The sequence below is a fragment of the Protomyctophum bolini genome, assembly GCF_963924005.1.
Source record: "Protomyctophum bolini genome assembly, chromosome: 19".
NCBI classification, from domain to species: Eukaryota; Metazoa; Chordata; class Actinopteri; order Myctophiformes; family Myctophidae; genus Protomyctophum; species Protomyctophum bolini.
The window spans coordinates 38,510,078-38,532,577 of NC_137880.1; the positions used below are offsets into that span (position 1 = coordinate 38,510,078).

The following is a 22,500-nucleotide window of genomic DNA, read 5'->3' on the forward strand; positions in this document are numbered from 1 at the left end:
CTCCATGATACCTGATACGACGCTCTGCCTCTGCTTATAGACTCCATGATACCTGATACGATACGACGCTCTGCCTCTGCTTATAGACTCCATGATACCTGATACGATACGACGCTCTGCCTCTGCTTATAGACTCCATGATACCTGATACGACGCTCTGCCTCTGCTTATAGACTCCATGATATCTGATACGATACGACGCTCTGCCTCTGCTTATAGACTCCATGATACCTGATACGACGCTCTGCCTCTGCTTATAGACTCCATGATACCTGATAGGACGCTCTGCCTCTGCTTATAGACTCCATGATATCTGATAGGACGCTCTGCCTCTGCTCATAGACTCCATGATACCTGATAGGACGCTCTGCCTCTGCTCATAGACTCCATGATACCTGATACGACGCTCTGCCTCTGCTTATAGACTCCATGATACCTGATAGGACGCTCTGCCTCTGCTCATAGACTCCATGATACCTGATACGACGCTCTGCCTCTGCTTATAGACTCCATGATACCTGATACGACGCTCTGCCTCTGCTTATAGACTCCATGATATCTGATATCTGATACGACGCTCTGCCTCTGCTTATAGACTCCATGATACCTGATACGATACGACGCTCTGCCTCTGCTCATAGACTCCATGATATCTGATAGGACGCTCTGCCTCTGCTTATAGACTCCATGATACCTGATACGATACGACGCTCTGCCTCTGCTTATAGACTCCATGATACCTGATACGATACGACGCTCTGCCTCTGCTTATAGACTCCATGATACCTGATAGGACGCTCTGCCTCTGCTTATAGACTCCATGATACCTGATAGGACGCTCTGCCTCTGCTCATAGACTCCATGATACCTGATACGACGCTCTGCCTCTGCTTATAGACTCCATGATACCTGATAGGACGCTCTGCCTCTGCTTATAGACTCCATGATACCTGATAGGACGCTCTGCCTCTGCTTATAGACTCCATGATATCTGATAGGACGCTCTGCCTCTGCTTATAGACTCCATGATACCTGATAGGACGCTCTGCCTCTGCTTATAGACTCCATGATACCTGATACGATACGACGCTCTGCCTCTGCTTATAGACTCCATGATATCTGACGGCGAAGCACTCATAACTTCATCCCTGGTTGTAGTTTTGTAAAGTTTAAGCCTTTACTATTTAGCAGCAGACTCAGAGGAAAGATGTTGTGCCTGGGAGCATTCTTCTATAATGGTCTTTAGTCACAGCCTAAGTTTGTGCAGTGCGCTCGTGCGTGCGTGCGTGACTGCATGTGCGTGTAATCTATATGTGTGTGTGCGTTCAGGTGTGTGCATGTGACTGCACTTCCTAGTAATGTCTTGGCATCCACTTGCAGATGAGCGCACGCACACACGCACGCACGCACGCACGCACGCACACATGCGCACGCACACATGCACACCCACGCACACACACACACACACACACACACACACACACAGGTTTTAGTCATATCTAATGGAGAGAGGACATTATTCAAAACAGATTCATTTTGACCCTCCCCTGCCGCCAGGATCATTTATACCTCCACCGGGGCGAATGTTAGCCACGACATAAAAGCTGACATCTCAACTCCGTCTCGTTCGTCCGTAGAGAAAAAGAGAGAGAGAGTAATAATGTCATCTTTAACCCATTCTGACCTGAGATCAGATTCTAAAAATGTCAGTCGTTCTTCGATTTTTCAAAAATAGCAGACCTACAAGCTCGTAGCGTGCCACTCGGTGGCGCGCTATGAGCTTGTTGATCTGCTATTTTTCAATAGCTAAAGCATAACATGATGCTATAACACCAAAATGGGTTCCCGTTCAGAATGGGTTAAAAAACGAAGGCCAGCCATCGTTTTGCTGAGCACAATCTTTCTGGTTCTTGCATGGCGGCGGTGGAGGTGGTGGAGGTGGAGGTGGTGGCGAGGGGGTGAATATTTCATTTGATATTTGACACTCTTCTCCTTCTGGGATAATGAATTCTTCAGTCCGGCTCGTGATAGAAGCGTCTCTTCATTAGTTTTTGTGGCGGCGCCCGGCCGTATGTGGCTCCTTTGGCTGCAGGTTCAGAGGCTCCACGACCGTGTGTCTGATCACACGTCTTGACTTCATGGTGCTGTCGTGGCTAATGAGACGCAGGCAGGCAGGCAGGCAGGCAGGCAGGCAGGCAGGCAAGGCAAGGCAGACAGACAGACATGAGACAGACAGACAGGCAGGCAGGCAGGCAGGCAGGCAGACAGACAGGCAGGCAGGCAGGCAGACAGGCAGGCAGGCAGACAGACAGACAGACAGACAGACAGGCAGACAGACAGACAGACAGACAGACAGACAGACAGACAGACAGACAGACAGGAGCAGTGTTGTTTTTGGCAGCAAATTTCGATTTTAGTTTTAGTCATATTATATTAGTATTATATTAGTATTTTTAATTTAGTTTTTAGTCACATTTTAGTCACCTGGAATGTTTTACTGTTGGTCTAGTTGGTCGCATCTCCACTAGCTAAAGAGTGCTGATCTGTGCTGCTCGAATAGCTGATCAGCTGCTCAAATAGCTGATCTACAAGCTCTCAATGCGTCGCGCTGCGACGCGTTGAGAGCTTGTAGATCCTCTATTTGAGCAATTTTTGTCCAAAACGGGATTTCAGCCCCTGTTTCTCTAACACTGGTACAGTGTAAGGATAAATGGACTACAGTAACATAGAAAACAGTCAGACTCCTGGTACAGTGTAAGGATAAATGGACTACAGTAACATAGAAAACAGTCAGACTCCTGGTACAGTGTAAGGATAAATGGACTACAGTAACATAGAAAACAGTCAGACTCCTGGTACAGTGTAAGGATTAATGGACTACAGTAACATAGAAAACAGTCAGACTCCTGGTACAGTGTAAGGATTAATGGACTACAGTAACATAGAAAACAGTCAGACTCCTGGTACAGTGTAATGATTAATGGACTACAGTAACATAGAAAACAGTCAGACTCCTGGTACAGTGTAAGAGGATTAATGGACTACAGTAACATAGAAAACAGTCAGACTCCTGGTACAGTGTAAGGATTAATGGACTACAGTAACATATAAAACAGTCAGACTCCTGGTACAGTGTAAGAGGATTAATGGACTACAGTAACATAGAAAACAGTCAGACTCCTGGTACAGTGTAAGAGGATTAATGGACTACAGTAACATATAAAACAGTCAGACTCCTGGTACAGTGTAAGAGGAGTAATGGACTACAGTAACATAGAAAACATTCAGACTCCTGGTACAGTGTAAGGATTAATGGACTACAGTAACATATAGAAAACAGTCAGACTCCTGGTACAGTGTAAGGATTAATGGACTACAGTAACATAGAAAACAGTCAGACTCCTGGTACAGTGTAAGGATTAATGGACTACAGTAACATAGAAAACAGTCAGACTCCTGGTACAGTGTAAGAGGATTAATGGACTACAGTAACATAGAAAACAGTCAGACTCCTGGTACAGTGTAAGGATTAATGGACTACAGTAACATATAAAACAGTCAGACTCCTGGTACAGTGTAAGGATTAATGGACTACAGTAACATAGAAAACAGTCAGACTCCTGGTACAGTGTAAGGATTAATGGACTACAGTAACATAGAAAACAGTCAGACTCCTGGTACAGTGTAAGAGGATTAATGGACTACAGTAACATAGAAAACAGTCAGACTCCTGGTACAGTGTAAGGATTAATGGACTACAGTAACATAGAAAACAGTCAGACTCCTGGTACAGTGTGAGGATTAATGGACTACAGTAACATAGAAAACAGTCAGACTCCTGGTACAGTGTAAGGATTAATGGACTACAGTAACATAGAAAACAGTCAGACTCCTGGTACAGTGTAAGGATAAATGGACTACAGTAACATATAGAAAACAGTCAGACTCCTGGTACAGTGTAAGGATTAATGGACTACAGTAACATAGAAAACAGTCAGACTCCTGGTACAGTGTAAGGATTAATGGACTACAGTAACATAGAAAACAGTCAGACTCCTGGTACAGTGTAATGATGGACTACAGTAACATATAGAAAACAGTCAGACTCCTGGTACAGTGTAAGGATTAATGGACTACAGTAACATAGAAAACAGTCAGACTCCTGGTACAGTGTAAGAGGATTAATGGACTACAGTAACATAGAAAACAGTCAGACTCCTGGTACAGTGTAAGGATTAATGGACTACAGTAACATAGAAAACAGTCAGACTCCTGGTACAGTGTAAGGATTAATGGACTACAGTAACATAGAAAACAGTCAGACTCCTGGTACAGTGTCAGGATTAATGGACTACAGTAACATAGAAAACATTCAGACTCCTGGTACAGTGTAAGGATTAATGGACTACAGTAACATAGAAAACAGTCAGACTCCTGGTACAGTGTAAGGATTAATGGACTACAGTAACATAGAAAACATTCAGACTCCTGGTACAGTGTAAGGATTAATGGACTACAGTAACATAGAAAACATTCAGACTCCTGGTACAGTGTAAGGATTAATGGACTACAGTAACATAGAAAACAGTCAGACTCCTGGTACAGTGTAAGGATTAATGGACTACAGTAACATAGAAAACAGTCAGACTCCTGGTACAGTGTAAGGATTAATGGACTACAGTAACATATAAAACAGTCAGACTCCTGGTACAGTGTATAAATGGACTACAGTAACATATAGAAAACAGTCAGACTCCTGGTACAGTGTAAGGATTAATGGACTACAGTAACATAGAAAACAGTCAGACTCCTGGTACAGTGTCAGGATTAATGGACTACAGTAACATAGAAAACAGTCAGACTCCTGGTACAGTGTAAGGATTAATGGACTACAGTAACATAGAAAACATTCAGACTCCTGGTACAGTGTAAGGATTAATGGACTACAGTAACATAGAAAACAGTCAGACTCCTGGTACAGTGTAAGGATTAATGGACTACAGTAACATAGAAAACAGTCAGACTCCTGGTACAGTGTAAGAGGATTAATGGACTACAGTAACATAGAAAACAGTCAGACTCCTGGTACAGTGTAAGGATTAATGGACTACAGTAACATAGAAAACAGTCAGACTCCTGGTACAGTGTAAGGATTAATGGACTACAGTAACATAGAAAACAGTCAGACTCCTGGTACAGTGTATTAATGGACTACAGTAACATAGAAAACAGTCAGACTCCTGGTACAGTGTAAGAGGATTAATGGACTACAGTAACATAGAAAACAGTCAGACTCCTGGTACAGTGTAAGGATTAATGGACTACAGTAACATAGAAAACAGTCAGACTCCTGGTACAGTGTAAGGATTAATGGACTACAGTAACATAGAAAACAGTCAGACTCCTGGTACAGTGTATTAATGGACTACAGTAACATAGAAAACAGTCAGACTCCTGGTACAGTGTAAGGATTAATGGACTACAGTAACATAGAAAACAGTCAGACTCCTGGTACAGTGTAAGGATTAATGGACTACAGTAACATAGAAAACAGTCAGACTCCTGGTACAGTGTATAAATGGACTACAGTAACATAGAAAACAGTCAGACTCCTGGTACAGTGTAAGGATTAATGGACTACAGTAACATAGAAAACAGTCAGACTCCTGTTACAGTGTATAAATGGACTACAGTAACATATAGAAAACAGTCAGACTCCTGGTACAGTGTAAGGATTAATGGACTACAGTAACATAGAAAACATTCAGACTCCTGGTACAGTGTAAGGATTAATGGACTACAGTAACATAGAAAACAGTCAGACTCCTGGTACAGTGTAAGAGGATTAATGGACTACAGTAACATAGAAAACAGTCAGACTCCTGGTACAGTGTAAGAGGATTAATGGACTACAGTAACATAGAAAACAGTCAGACTCCTGGTACAGTGTAAGGATTAATGGACTACAGTAACATAGAAAACAGTCAGACTCCTGGTACAGTGTGAGGATTAATGGACTACAGTAACATAGAAAACAGTCAGACTCCTGGTACAGTGTATAAATGGACTACAGTAACATATAGAAAACAGTCAGACTCCTGGTACAGTGTAAGAGGATTAATGGACTACAGTAACATATAGAAAACAGTCAGACTCCTGGTACAGTGTATAAATGGACTACAGTAACATAGAAAACAGTCAGACTCCTGGTACAGTGCGAGGATTAATGGACTACAGTAACATAGAAAACAGTCAGACTCCTGGTACAGTGTAAGGATTAATGGACTACAGTAACATAGAAAACAGTCAGACTCCTGGAACAGTGTAAGGATTAATGGACTACAGTAACATAGAAAACAGTCAGACTCCTGGTACAGTGTAAGGATTAATGGACTACAGTAACATAGAAAACAGTCAGACTCCTGGTACAGTGTCAGGATTAATGGACTACAGTAACATAGAAAACAGTCAGACTCCTGGTACAGTGTATAAATGGACTACAGTAACATAGAAAACAGTCAGACTCCTGGTACAGTGTCAGGATTAATGGACTACAGTAACATAGAAAACAGTCAGACTCCTGGTACAGTGTCAGGATTAATGGACTACAGTAACATAGAAAACAGTCAGACTCCTGGTACAGTGTAAGGATTAATGGACTACAGTAACATAGAAAACAGTCAGACTCCTGGTACAGTGTAAGGATTAATGGACTACAGTAACATAGAAAACAGTCAGACTCCTGGTACAGTGTCAGGATTAATGGACTACAGTAACATAGAAAACAGTCAGACTCCTGGTACAGTGTAAGGATTAATGGACTACAGTAACATAGAAAACAGTCAGACTCCTGGTACAGTGTCAGGATTAATGGACTACAGTAACATAGAAAACAGTCAGACTCCTGGTACAGTGTAAGGATTAATGGACTACAGTAACATAGAAAACAGTCAGACTCCTGGTACAGTGTAAGGATTAATGGACTACAGTAACATAGAAAACAGTCAGACTCCTGGTACAGTGTCAGGATTAATGGACTACAGTAACATAGAAAACAGTCAGACTCCTGGTACAGTGTAAGGATTAATGGACTACAGTAACATAGAAAACAGTCAGACTCCTGGTACAGTGTATAAATGGACTACAGTAACATAGAAAACAGTCAGACTCCTGGTACAGTGTAAGAGGATTAATGGACTACAGTAACATAGAAAACAGTCAGACTCCTGGTACAGTGTAAGGATTAATGGACTACAGTAACATAGAAAACAGTCAGACTCCTGGTACAGTGTAAGGATTAATGGACTACAGTAACATAGAAAACAGTCAGACTCCTGGTACAGTGTAAGGATTAATGGACTACAGTAACATAGAAAACAGTCAGACTCCTGGTACAGTGTAAGAGGATTAATGGACTACAGTAACATAGAAAACCGTCAGACTTCTATGAGACAAGATTCTTATATCTGGCACCGGGGTCTCTATAAATGAATGAATAATACCATTTACTGTCGATCAATATCCTTCTCTGTGCTATAAGTCTATAAACTACAAATCTGTGACTTTACGGAAAATAAGAATCAATGTGTCGAGAGTGTTTACAGTGTGCTGAGAGACAAGATTCAGTCAATTTCCTCGAGATAAATATTAACAACAATGACAGCCGTATTCCCTGCAGACATGCACTATGACCACAGTTTTATTATTTTGACAACCCAGGTTAGCAGCTGACACTGAGGAGGAGGAGGGCGAGAGAGGGCAGTATGTGGAGAGAATATCACGCTGTCTAGATGTAACAAATTATAATAATCATAATCATTATAATAATAATAATAATAATGGGGTGACTGTGGCTCAGGAGGTATAGAGCAGGTCGTCCAATGATCCATGGGTCGGCGGTTCGAATCCCGGCTCCTCCTCCTCCTGTCTACATGTCGAAGTGTCCTTGAGCAAAGACACTGAACCCCAAATTCCATTTTTAGATGAAAGGCACAGGTACAGGCATACCTCAACAAAAAATCAACAATAATACATACCCTAACAAAAAATCAACTAATTGTAAAAACCTCGTTTTTGATATATTATTCCTCCCACCCTTTTGTACACGGTGGTGGAGGTGAGCAGCACCGCAGCCTGGTTGAGCACCACCTGGTGGTGGAGGTGAGCAGCACCGCGACCTGGTTGACCGTCAGTGTGGGCGGATGTGGCCGTCTGGGAGAATAGACCATCATCATGGTTAACCCATTCTGACCTGAGATCAGATTCACATACGAGGTTTCCACTGGACACACACACTGGGTCTGATGAACCCAAATCTGACCTGAGATCAGATTAAAAAAAATAAAAGTCAGCCGTTCTCCAGCCGAAAAAAATAGCAGACCTACAAGCTCATAGCGCGCCACGCGGTGGCACGCTATGAGCTTGTAGATCTGCTATTTTTCAATAGCTATAGCATAATGCTATAACACCAAAATGGGTTCCCGTTCAGAATGGGTTAACTGGAGCCTGAGTGCTTCATCTGTATCTCCATCCATCTCTCTGACACCACCCGGGCCCCCACAACCAGAACCACTCCTCTCAGGTGGGCTCAGGAACCCATTTTGGTATTAGCATCATGTTATGCTTTAGCTATTGAAAAATAGCAGATCTACAAGCTCGTAGCACGCCACCGAGTGGCGCGCTACGAGCTTGTAGGTCTGCTATTTTTTTTTTAAATCGAAGAACGACTGACATTTTTTAGAATCTGATCTCAGGTCAGAATGGGTTATAATCAGATCAGTGTGTGTCCTAGTGGAAACCTCGTATGAATCTGATCTCAGGTCAGAATGGGTTAAAAGTAACGAACCCAAAGATGCCCCCCCCGGCCATATCCACCCACGTATTGACATGTCCTGCTCGAATAACAATGTATCACTTTTTTTTTACCCGTTTAAATAAATTAAAAAAAAACGCCACGAAGTATTAAAGTTTATTGAGTATATCTCGGGGAAGGATAATATATAATGTATATACGGATGGGCTTTAACGTAATTAATAGGAGTGTTATAGTTCAACAGGTCGTCATAAAATATAGACCGCAGCGGAAAAACTCTGGGCAGTTTAATTTAATTTATACTGCGTGTCATTCTCTGCTCTCTGTCCTCCCCTTCTGTACGATCTGAGGGAGGACAGCCATCTTTTTATAGAGAGGGAGAGAGGGAGAGAGAGAGAGAGAGAGAGAGAGAGAGAGAGAGAGAGAGAGAGACAGAGAGAGAGAGGGGGGGAGAGAGAGAGAGAGAGAGAGAGAGGGGGGGAGAGAGAGAGAGAGAGACAGAGGGAGACAGAGGGAGAGAGAGGGAGAGAGAGAGAGAGGGGGAGAGAGAGAGAGAGAGAGAGAGAGAGAGAGAGAGAGACAGAGGGAGACAGAGGGAGAGAGAGGGAGAGAGAGAGAGGGAGAGAGAGAGAGAGGGGGAGAGAGAGAGAGAGAGAGAGAGAGAGAGAGAGAGAGAGAGAGACAGAGGGAGACAGAGGGAGAGAGAGGGAGAGAGAGAGAGGGAGAGAGAGAGAGAGGGGGAGAGAGAGAGAGAGAGAGAGAGAGAGAGAGAGATTTCATTCACTCGCATTTAGGTGCTTTTTATCTTAACCCTGTAAGACCCATAGCGTTGCTTTTCGGTAACATTTTTATTTTAATTATAATTACTTAATTATTATATATATTTTTTCTGGGGGTTTTTTTTCCACCTAAACGTCATCAGTGATGTTCATTGCAATGCCATTGGTCATGATATTTGCATATTTTTCGTCGATTAAAGAAAAATGTCTTCTAAATCCTAACCTTTTTCTGAAAAACCCATGTTTCTAATGTGTCAGTGGGGCTCAACCTTTCTCATGTCAAGGACCCCCAGAATTATCTCTATTGGGGCCACGGACCCCCATCTCAAAATATGTAGTTCCAGGGACCCCCCCCCCCGCCAGAAGCCAATATTTTAGTTAAAAATGTTCTCTCTGAAATATATATTCGAAGATTCGTGCCTCATTTTCACGATTTTTTTCCAAAATAGCAGACCTACAAGCTCGGTGGCGCGCTATGAGCTTGTAGATCTGCTATTTTTCAATAGCTAAAGCATAACATGATGCTAATACCAAAAAGGTGGTTCAAAAAAATGGGTTAAGCGCCGTAATATACGACGGAGCAGCAGATATATTCTTCTTCTCTGGCTTCTGGGGCTGTCGAGGAGAGGAGGAGGGAATCCATTCCTCACCGCAACCCCCGGGGCGGCGCCATTTAACCCGTTGAGTTATGCCCAAGATTATACAATACCGCCACAAGGTGGTCATTTAAAAGTTTGCCTCCTCTTTTGGGAGTTGGCGCTCTAGGGACTCCATTATCGTCATCGCTATGAACCCGTTATCCCTAAACGTCTTTGACTTTTTAATTTATTTTACTAATAAAAAAATGTTTTGAAAAATAGTTTAAAAAAAAGGAAAAAAAAGGGCAAAGAAGTTTAGGGATTTAAGGGGTTTAGCGGTGCCGGTGACGAAAAAATGGATCGTTTGAAAACCTAAATATTCAGTCCTGTGTGTGTGTGTGTGTGTGTGTGTGCGTGTCTGTGTGTCTGTGTCTGTGTGTGTGTGTGTCTGTGTGTGTCTGTGTCTGTGTGCATGCGTGCGTGTCTGTGTCTGTGTCTGCGTGTGTGTGTGCAGGTAGGAGTCCATCCCAACAGTTCACAGCGGTGATCCATGCGGTAACTCCTCTCCAGAACCAGATCTCTCCGGTGGTTAAACTCATCATCGCCGTAGCCAAGTCCAAGTTCTGTGCACAGGTGAGCTGGTAGACTGGCCATTTTAACTATTCAAAAATGTTTTGAAAAATAGTTTAAAAAAAATAAGTTTAGGGATAAGGGGCTGTATTTTGCGTGTCTTAAGTACCAGGTCTTATTCCCTAACCTGAGTAAACTAAAGACCTGGAGGCGTGATCAATGCTCTTTGGCCACTCAGAATAGCCAAAGAGCATTGATCACGCCTCCAGGTCTTTAGTTTACTCAAGTTAGGGAATAAGACGTGGTACTTAAGACACGCAAAATACAGCCCATGGGGTTTAGCGGTAAGGAAAATGGAGCCCATAATGTGCTGACCTCTGACCTTAGCTCGCTGTGGATCTGGAAGACAGCAGATAATCTCTGAAGCTATTTATTTTGCTAGCATTGTTGCTATCGGTTGACTGTGTGCATGCTATGCCCCTCCCTGCCAGGTGGTGGTGCTGTGGAACTATCATTTGACTGTGTACCATGCTATGCCCCTCCCTCCCTGCCAGGTGGTGGTGCTGTGGAACTGTGACAAGCCTTTACCTCCCAGGAACAAGTGGCCGTCGACCAGTGTGCCTCTTACTGTCATTGAGGGACAGACCAAGGTAGATGATCCATCATCATGTTACTGTACTGTACTGTACTGTACTGTACTGTACTGTGGAGGGAGGCGGTTAGACATATCATTGGTCCGACCGGATTAAGGTTGGTGAGGGGTGCGTTAAAACGACCGGATTAAGGTTGGTGAGGGGTGCGTTAAAACGACCGGATTAAGGTTGGTGAGGGGTGCGTTAAAACGACCGGATTAAGGTTGGTGAGGGGTGCGTTAAAACGACCGGATTAAGGTTGGTGAGGGGTGCGTTAAAACGACCGGATTAAGGTTGGTGAGGGGTGCGTTAAAACGACCGGATTAAGGTTGGTGAGGGGTGCGTTAAAACGACCGGATTAAGGTTGGTGAGGGGTGCGTTAAAACGATCGGATTAAGGTTGGTGAGGGGTGCGTTAAAACGACCGGATTAAGGTTGGTGAGGGGTGCGTTAAAACAGAATTGCTCTTAACATGTAGAAATGCTAAATCTAAGGTGCTTATACATTGCTGACCCACTTCTCAGGTTGACCTGCGATCTGCGTTTTAAATTTAAAACCTGTCCTATTTTGATTGATTTGATTTGATTTGATTTGATTTGATTTGATTTGATTTGATTTGATTATTTATTTATTTTCGTGTCATGCACACCTTGTGCCCAACCCTCATGGGTTGATAAGACACCGTTTCACATTTGCAATTACAGCATGTTTTACATTACATAATTTATGCATTTTACAGCATGTTTACATTACATAATTCATTATATTACACCTCAGATGTATACAGGGTACTCTGTCTTCTTTCCCACGCTTGACAGATAAAATCTGCTACAATGAAAGTCCCTTTGGCAAAACATATCTCCATTTTTACATTTTAAATCTAGGAAATCCTATCCATAATATAGAAGACATCTTATTAACCAAAATATCCCTTAAGTCATCGTATTTAGGGCAGTAAAGCAAAAAGTGAACTTCGTTTTCAATTTAATCTTCTAGATCACAGAACAGACAATATCTCTCATCTTCAGGGGTGGCATTAAACCTGCCAGTCTCATGGTCGGGGGGGTAGGACCAAGTCTCATGGGATTTGGGACTTGTTTATAAACATTTTGGTATTTGTTTATAAACATTTGTGATTTGTTTATAAACATTAATGATTTGTTTATAAACATTTGTGATTTGTTTATAAACATTTTGGGATTTGTTTATAAACATTTGGGATTTATTTACAAACATTTAGGATTTGTTTATAAACATTTGGGATTTGTTTATAAACATTTGGGATTTGTAAGTCTCATGGGGGGGGTAGGACCACTACCAGTTGACCTGTAGTAAGTCTCATGGTCGGGGGGGTAGGACCAAGTCTCATGGGATTTGTTTATAAACATTTTGGTATTTGTTTATAAACATTTGTGATTTGTTTATAAACATTTGTGATTTGTTTATAAACATTTTGGGATTTGTTTATAAACATTTGGGATTTGTTTACAAACATTTGGGATTTGTTTATAAACATTTGGGATTTGTAAGTCTCATGGGGGGGGTAGGACCAGTGCTAATGGTAATGTTCCTGACCTTATTTGAGCACAAAGAGATTGTTGTCTTTTCGTTTAAATTATACTTCACATAAGGTTCTACAGTGTATATATGTCCTTTATAAGGCAGTAGGTTCGCAACTTATATTATGGTACCAACATCAATACAGCATGGAATTGTGGAAAAACTTTATTCAACGATATCAAAATATCCGTTTAGTTTTGGGTCTGCGAGGCTAAATCTCATCAAATGGTGGTCCGTGGCTCAAATACCGAAAAAAAAATAATGTGCCTGGATATGAAAACCACAGATTTAGACGTATTTCAGATACGTCCATCAGCCCGAATAAATGCTCATTGGGCAATACAGTATAGTACAGTGAATGTGATGATATCTACGCGGATGCTAACCTCAGCATCTCTCTCGTACTGTAAAACTCAATGGTTTGTGTCCTAACCCATTCTGCGCGGGAGCGCCTTTTGGTGTTAGCATTACGTTATGCTTTAGCTATTGAAAAATAGCAGATCTACAAGCTCGTAGCGCGCCACCGAGTGGCGCGCTACGAGCTTGTAGGTCTGCTATTTTTTGAAAAATCAAAGAGCGACTGACATAGGAGACATTTTTTTTAGAATCTGATCTCAGGTTAGAATGAAAACTGTCAGGAGGTAGTAAGACATTTTTAGAATCTGATCTCAGGTCAGAATGGGCTAATTGCCTCTGTCGGTTGCCATGTAAACAGCTCCCTATTGAACCAAGCAGAACAATGTGTCTCCACTGCCCATAATAAAGTGTGAGGTTGCATGCGTGTGTGTGAGTGTGTGCGAGCATGTGCACGTACATACGTGCGTGTGTGTGTGCGTGCCTCTCCAAACGGTGCCTGTGGACCAGTCATTAGTCATTTGGAGTGCCGTAGCTTCTGCCCAGAACAGATGCTCTTCAACACAGCTTCTCCCAAAACACACTCACTGCGTTTGGTCCCGCTACAATCATAACGCGCACACACACGCGTGCGTGCGTGCGTGCGTGCGTGCGTGCGTGCGTGCGTGCGTGCGTGCGTGCGTGTGTGCGTGCGTTATGATTGTAGCGGGACCAAACACAGTGACGGCCAAAGCTACACCAGGCTTTTCTCGCCCGTTTACTCTAAACGCGCGGACCGTGCGTGTGTAAGCCAAATTCCCCTGGCTACATCGATCTGTCAGACGCGCGGCAGGTTTACGTGCGTGCGCCTCCCTGTCGGTCTGTGTGTGTGTGTGTGTGTGTGTGTGTGTGTGTGTGTGTGTGTGTACGTGATTCCCTGACTGACAGTCTGCCCACCTGCCTACCTTCATCTCTATCTAGTGTATCTGTATATTTCCATCCCCTGAAGCAGCTGTCAGTGTGTCCTCTCCTTCTCCTGGGCCCAGAGATAAGGTCTTCAGTGTGTCCTCTCCTTCTCCTGGGCCCAGAGATAAGGTCTTCAGTGTGTCCTCTCCTTCAATCAATCACTCAATCACTCACTCAAAGTTTGCACGAGTCGCACATCAAATGCAACTCTCCAAGTGCTGATCATATAACAACGGAAATAAGTTAAAACGACTTACAGAAGTTGAAAAACAAATACAAAACATGACTTGAAAAAAAAAAACCCAATAATAACATTGGTAATGATAAACCTACACTGTAATTCCCTGGAACATGTGACGCGTTTAAACCTATAAACACCATGTGTGTAATAATAAAATGCCAAGTGTTTATTAATATTCATACAATACAGTAGAACACGAGTTCACTCAAACGCCTCACGAGAACACCTAGTGTTCAAATTCTAAACACCTATAATATGACTGACGTTGATTGTAAAAACGAAACACGTTTATGTGTTTAAAAAGTGTTACGGGCGATTAAACATGTTCTTCTGTTTATAATCTAAACACTGTGACACGTTTAAAAAGTGTTTAAAACAGTTTTATTACCTAAACGCTTGGGTTTAGTGTGTATATGAGCTGGTAGATCTGCTGTTTTTCCAATAGCTAAATTATAACGTAATGTTTAAAACACCGAAAGGGGTTCCCGCCCCAAAAGGGGTTTTAATATTATGTATAGTTACCGCAACAAGTTACATAACGCGATAATAACGTATAACGCATCACTCCCTTAATCACTGACAAACAAAACGTCATAATGTGAAATATTAGATTAATTTTTTTGCACAAACATTACATAATAATTTAATATCCTTTAATACGCCCCCGGTATGTCGGTGGCAAGTTTTAATTTGTGACAATAGAGAGGAAAGAAGTACTTATTTTCTCCTCCATGTGTAGAAGCCATTAAATAATTCAGGCTCTTAACCCATTCTGAACGGGAACACCATTTTGGTAGTTAGCATCATGTTATGCTTTAGCTATTGAAAAATAGCAGATCTACAAGCTGTAGAGTGGCGCGCTACGAGCTTGTAGATCTGCTATTTTTTTTTAAATCGAAGAACGACTGACATTTTTATAGAATCTGATCTCAGGTCAGAATGGGTTCATCAGACCAGTGTGTGTGTCCAGTGGAAACCTCGTTATGAATCTGATCTCAGGTCAGAATGGGTTAATTACAAGTCAATAAGTTCATCAGCAGGCCTCTTTAGCCTAATGGATTAAGGCTTTGCAACACTTCCTCTTATAGGCCAGGCCAGCCAATCAATCGCTGGAGGCGAGCACCGTGCCCTATTAAGCCAATCGATCAACAGAGAGACACCCCGGTGTAAGGAACGAACACGGTTTTATTTCTCCCATTGCCTGGGAGGGTTCTATAGTCTATCTATAGCATCCATTCCTGTCATTTCCAAGCCCCACACACACACACACACACACACGCGCACGCGCACACACACACACACAGCACACACACACACACACACACACACACACACACACACACACACACAGACACAGACACAGACACACACACACACACACACACACACACACACACACACACACACGCACTCAACTTCTGAACTGCCCCTGACCACATATCGCACTTGACAACTCATTTACCTTTTTGGTTAAAGGGACACTTCACCCTTTTTGCAACAAAAAAAAATATGTTAATGACGTTTAGAAGATTTAGAACACTTTCCTGCGGGTCTTTATGTGTGTAATAATATGTGGTTTTTTAGATATTTTATATTTTAGCAGTGAGCCCAGTGTCTCTGATGTCATGGACACTGGGCTCACTTCCTTCCTCTCTATGTCTCTCCCTCTCTATGTCTCTCTCTCTCTGTCTCTCTATGTTGTTATGGCTGAATTTCTGACACTAAACGCATGAGACATCAACTTCCCTTGTAGATCTTTATTTGACGTGCACTCAGTATACACGGATGCCACTGGCTCGCAGGCCGGTCCTCCCAAGAAGCATAAGCAATTCAATCACAGAGCTATACTTTATATACAGTCTTAGCCCCACCCACAAGGTGGATCTACAGAATGAGAGCAGACAGGATGGGGAGGTGAATAGGCAAAGGACCATTTGTTTACACACAAAGGAAGAGGAAGAGGGGGGGGGGGGGGGGGGGGGGTGGGACGGAACAGGTGAGACGGGAAGGGGGGGGACTTGCTCTCCCAACATGGACAGGAAGAGACGGGGGTTGTGAGGTGGAGGTGTGGAGAGGCCCACAGATCACAGCATGGTTCAGTGTTCCAAGGCCCGTCTAGACTAATTTAGTGTATTCAATTACCATGGTACTATAGGCTCATTTAAATGTATTCCAATGAGCTTTTGGTGATGGTAAATTCCTCGTCAAATCCTTCCTCTTGTTAATTAAAACAACAGCTTAATTAAACAATAATTTGAATTTTCCATCAATCATAATACATTTGAACAAAATACATTGTAAGCATGGTTTAAGCAAAGGGATGACACAATGCGATTTTTTTGTTGAACTTTGTGCTTCTTCCCTAGCAATTGTAGCAATTTGTTGAACTTTGTGCTTCTTCCCTAGCAATTGTAGCAATACTTTCCATAAAGTTCTGTGCAGTGTCTTTGGCCCCACATTTCTCATAGAGTCGTCTCAAATGCTGTAAGTCTCTCTTCATGCGGGCTTGAGTATTGAACTGTCCTTTTCAGTGTCAGCACTCATTCTGGGTGACACACCTCACACAGTCACAGACATGCATTTCATTTGCATACCATCCCCACAGAATGAGTAGAGTCAACAAACTCACTCAAGGAAAACATTTACTTGTAAATTAGATTTACATTACTTTCTCATACCCATTCACACAGAAAAGTGAAAAATAGAAATGAGATATAGACAAACTACACATACTCGTCTATTTTTTTTTTTGTTTTTTTTTTTTTTTTTAGACTGACTTAGGGACCTGACACCAGTATGCGCACTCAATCACTAGCTCATTTACATCTATGCAACAGTGCCAGTCGTTTCGTCCCTAAGGTCAACTCACTTACATGGAGACTATATATTTGACTAATAAGAAAATCCTGTAGGCTTAACAATCCAAATTAACTTATCTAATTTACAAAGGATCCAAGAAATCCCTAAAAATGATACTAATACAGTACCCTGTTGATTTAGCACGGCAAACTATAACATAACAAATAAACCAGAAGACATCATATATTCCAAACAATATTTTCTTTCCAGGTATTGCATTAGCTTTTTTTAGCAACAAACTGGCATGCTGCAGGTGTCGATTTTCACACCTTACACCTACCTCCCTTAACTGAAGGAAAGAAGTTAACATGGTATAGACATTATTTTCCATTTCATCCTATGAGTCAGGTCATCTTTGGTGTGCGTGATTTTGGTTAGGAGATTTTGTACTTGGTAATGTTATTTTCTATATAACACAATTTCACAATTTACACAATACAATTGTTTTAACAACACAGATCAATCCCACTGCCTCCTTGACAGCTGCAATGGGGCACCTTTTCCCCTGGCATCGGCGGCCATCTTCTGATAGGGGTGTGTGTGTGTGTGTGTGTGTTGTTGAGGCGGTGGGCAAGTCACATGCTGCTACTTTTAGCAGACTTCCGAAAAGTGTCTTTCCATTTCCATTTCACCTTCTTTTTCTTCCCATCGGGATCGGAAAATAAAGGCATCTTTCTGGCCTTAGATTTAAGGAATGGAGGCGTGAACCTCTCCCTTCCTGCCAACTCTGACAGTGCGTGCAAAAACTTACGGAACGCAACTGCCGGTACTTTGGTGATCTCCTCCTTCACTGGCCGGCCCGCCGGAACCCCCTCTGGGCGCATGAGTGTGCACTCCTCTCCCACCGCCTGTCGAACGAGCAGATTCTTGACACCCTCGACGTCCGTCGCTGCTTTGACGATTAGGGTTGTGTAGGTAGGCTCCAGGGCCTCCGAAGGAGATGTCCCCTTGTTCTCAACGTCTGTCGCTGGCTTGTCTCCGGTCCCGAACTGCTCAGCAGGAGCCTCCGTCTTTGTAGTCAGGAGCCTTCCTGCGCTGTGCACAGGAGATGTCCCCTTGTCGTTGACGTCTGTCGCTGGCTGCTCTGCTCCTGCTGGTTTTGGTTCTGTTCTCCCCACCTCGATGTCAGACGATTTCCTCTTGGTTGAAGGCTGTGGACCGTCCGCACGGGCTCCCGCAGGCACCGTCTCCTCTCCGTCTGGGCATCGACTGGCCTCCATGCAGCCCAGGTCGAGAGTCAGAGGCTGTGGACCGTCCGCACGGGCTCCCGCAGGCACCGTCTCCTCTCCGTCTGGGCATCGACTGGCCTCCATGCAGCCCAGGTCGAGAGTCAGAGGCTGTGGACCGTCCGCACGGGCTCCCGCAGGCACCGTCTCCTCTCCGTCTGGGCATCGACTGGCCTCCATGCAGCCCAGGTCGAGAGTCAGAGGCTGTGGACCGTCCGCACGGGCTCCCGCAGGCACCGTCTCCTCTCCGTCTGGGCATCGACTGGCCTCCATGCAGCCCAGGTCGAGAGTCAGAGGCTGTGGACCGTCCGCACGGGCTCCCGCAGGCACCGTCTCCTCTCCGTCTGGGCATCGACTGGCCTCCATGCAGCCCAGGTCGAGAGTCAGTGCCCGCTGCGAAGACAAAGGAGACCTCCGAGGAGCCAGCGGTCCGCTCTCTTCCCTTGGAAGTTCCTCCATACGATCCTCCAGTTGTCTCTTCCTCCATCCACCTTGAAAATACTTTTTTGTGGCGGTCATATTTGTCTTAAATGACTTTTTCTTACTAATTTTCTTCTCATATTTTGCAACCATCTCTTCTTTTTCTGTGGCCGCCGGCGCACTTTTTTTGTTTCCCATATTGAAATACTGTCTCTGGCAAGCACGGTTCTTTGGCTGCGACGTCTCTGGCAAGCACGGTTCTTTGGCTGCGACGTCTCTGGCAAGCACGGTTCTTTGGCTGCTCTGGCAAGCACGGTTCTTTGGCTGCTCTGGCAAGCACGGTTCTTTGGCTGCTCTGGCAAGCACGGTTCTTTGGCTGCGACTTCTCTTAATGCAAAACAAGGTCTCTCTTTTCTCTCTTTTTTTTTTTTTTTTTTCCAAAATATGAGAATTATCACTTCAATTGTCTGTAATCTAGAAGGTTCTCACCGTTTCAGTGTAGCCACAGGGTTTTTTAAAATCCAGGCGTTGAAACTCCATAGATGCAGACTCTTCTGTAGATCTGTCCTTTGGAGCCGTTTCGTTGAGATCTGTCCTTTTGGAGCTGTTTATCTTCCGGAGTTTCAGACGACACAGGATCCCACTTCAGACACCAAATGTTATGGCTGAATTTCTGACACTAAACGCATGAGACATCAACTTCCCTTGTAGATCTTTATTTGACGTGCACTCAGTATACACGGATGCCACTGGCTCGCAGGCCGGTCCTCCCAAGAAGCATAAGCAATTCAATCACAGAGCTATACTTTATATACAGTCTTAGCCCCACCCACAAGGTGGATCTACAGAATGAGAGCAGACAGGATGGGGAGGTGAATAGGCAAAGGACCATTTGTTTACACACAAAGGAAGAGGAAGAGGGGGGGGGGGGGGGGGGGGGGTGGGACGGAACAGGTGAGACGGGAAGGGGGGGGACTTGCTCTCCCAACATGGACAGGAAGAGACGGGGGTTGTGAGGTGGAGGTGTGGAGAGGCCCACAGATCACAGCATGGTTCAGTGTTCCAAGGCCCGTCTAGACTAATTTAGTGTATTCAATTACCATGGTACTATAGGCTCATTTAAATGTATTCCAATGAGCTTTTGGTGATGGTAAATTCCTCGTCAATGTCTCTCTATGTCTCTCTATGTCTCTCTCTCTCTCTCTCCCACCCAGACGATGAGCAGTCGTTTTTTCCCCCATGACGCCATCCTCACAGACGCCGTCCTCAGCCTGGACGAGGACTCTGTCCTCTCCACCAATGAGGTGAGACTCTGTCCTCCCTATCCACCAATGAGGTGAGACTCTGTCCTCCCTCTCCACCAATGAGGTGAGGCCTGGACGTGTTTACGGCACGCACCGACAGACAGACATAATATTCTGTATAGGCTATAATACACTGCTGTGTTTGTATGCGTTTCCTTAAACAATTGATTAATGTACTCGTCCTCATTTCGATCAGGGCTTCAGTCTCCTCATTCGACCACGTCTATCCATCCACGGTAACGGGACATCTTTGCGCTGCGTAAAATATGCCTTAACTCCGTCTCCGACTGTGTTCAGCTCACATTGTTTGCTTAATCATTTCCTTTATTCACTGCGGATTGCATTCACACCTGCACCGAATCGTAATCAAAGTGCGGTTGGAAGCGAAGCGAAACCCCCCGTTTTTTTGCTCGGGAGTATAGAATGCGGTTCTTTGATACGCGTTATTAACGCATATCATAGACTGTAAAAAATATGGACAAAGCGTTCCGCGGGTCTAACATGAACTTAAAATGAAGCCTGTCAGTCCTTGCAATGGAAGTCGCCATCTTTCAAGATCCGTTTTGGCCCAGTTCAGGCCAGCTGGCCCATTGGCTGGCCCAGACAACGAGGCGGGACTTCCCCCCTTCTTCTTCGTTGGTTTTTATTTTGACTCGAGTGGGAGGGGGATCCCGTTCATAGACTGTAACGGTAGCCACGCCCCTCAGAACATGCGCGACTTTATGGTCATTTTTTTTATAAATGGGACAAATAATTTTCCAAAAAGAATATTATGACATTAGAAATGAGACTTTAAACTAGTGACTGGAAGCAGAAAGTATTCATGACCATGTTTATTAAGGTAATACAGTCTAGGTGAAGTTGGATCCAAATACATGGACTTCTATGGGGCTATGGGTTTTATTGAGTCCAATGACAGCGCCACAACAGGCCATTATATGAACTTTCATTTCCTTAGTGGCTTCACAAAATATCCGTCTGACTGCACCCCTGGTTAGGATTCGAATGAGCCTTAATTCACACCTGCCAAACGAAGTGCACTTTCTGACAATGTGCAGCAGGATTCGTTTTCATCGCAGCAAAGCTCTCCGGTGTGAATGTCACCTACGTATAAATGCCACGTGAGATTCTGTGGAAAAAGTTATGCTGTTTTCAACTTTTTCAAGTGCAGTGTTTTCATATAAGACGATCCCATAGGCTATAGGGTTCTCCTTTGATTGCTTTTTTGTCGGAAAGAAAAAAGGCGAAAGAAGGCAGTTTGGGGGGAAACTTTTGCCCTCATAGAGTCGGCCAATTGAAACCCACGATAAATGATCACAGTCTAAATCGGAGGCGACGGAAAGTTGGCTTGTAAACATTGCTGGCAATGGGCGATAAGAGATCCATCTATACCCTCCTTAACCCATTCTGACCTGAGATCAGATTCATACGAGGTTTCCACTGGACACACACTGGTCTGATTAACCCATTCTGACCTGAGATCAGATTATAGAAATGTCAGTCGTTCTTCGATTTTTCAAAAAATAGCAGACCTACAAGCTCGTAGCGCGCCACTCGGTGGCGCGCTATGAGCTTGTAGATCTGCTATTTTTCAATAGCTAAAGCATAACATGATGCTGACGCCAAAATGGGTTCCCGTTCAGAATGGGTTAAGACAATGCTGAAGAACATCGTTGGCCGCGTTTGTGTGGAGGGGAAGAAAAGTCCATCGCACTAATTCTAGAGTCTAGTATTGCCAAACGTGTCATTATAGTCGTACATCCATTAAATGTTCTTTCGCTGTGTCGTCGTCCCCTTTACTCTGTAGTTTATACGAACTAAAATAAACATCTAATCTCCAACCGGGGGTCCCCATGACTGTCTAGTCTACACTGTAAATCCCTGGAACATGTGACGCGTTTAAACCTATAAACACCATGTGTGTAATAATAAAATGCCAAATGTTTATTAATATTCATACAATACAGTAGAACACGAGTTCACTCAAACACCTCACGAGAACAACTAGTGTTCAAATTCCTATAAAAACACCTATAATATGACTGACTTTGATTGTAAAAACTTAACACGTTTATGTGTTTAAAAAGTGTTACAGGGATTAAACATGTTCTTCTGTTTATAATCTAAACACTGTGACACGTTTAAAAAGTGTTACAAATGATGTGTTTAAAACAGTTTATAACCTAAACGCTTGGGTTTAGTGTGTTAGTGTCTACAGCAG

General features: G+C 43.5%; 1 protein-coding gene across 1 annotated transcript in view; it reads left to right on the top strand.

Annotated features, from left to right (window-relative positions):
- LOC308334318 (exostosin-1) overlaps window positions 1–22,500 on the top strand; it is a gene marked incomplete at both ends in the record, with an annotated part of 214,573 nt that overhangs the window by 163,423 nt on the left and 28,650 nt on the right. Inside the window, 3 exons of the mRNA XM_080791013.1 lie at window positions 10,688–10,802; window positions 11,294–11,389; window positions 20,190–20,279. Of these exons, the coding sequence (XP_080647139.1) occupies window positions 10,688–10,802; window positions 11,294–11,389; window positions 20,190–20,279 (301 nt within the window). The remainder of the gene's footprint in view (window positions 1–10,687; window positions 10,803–11,293; window positions 11,390–20,189; window positions 20,280–22,500) is intronic.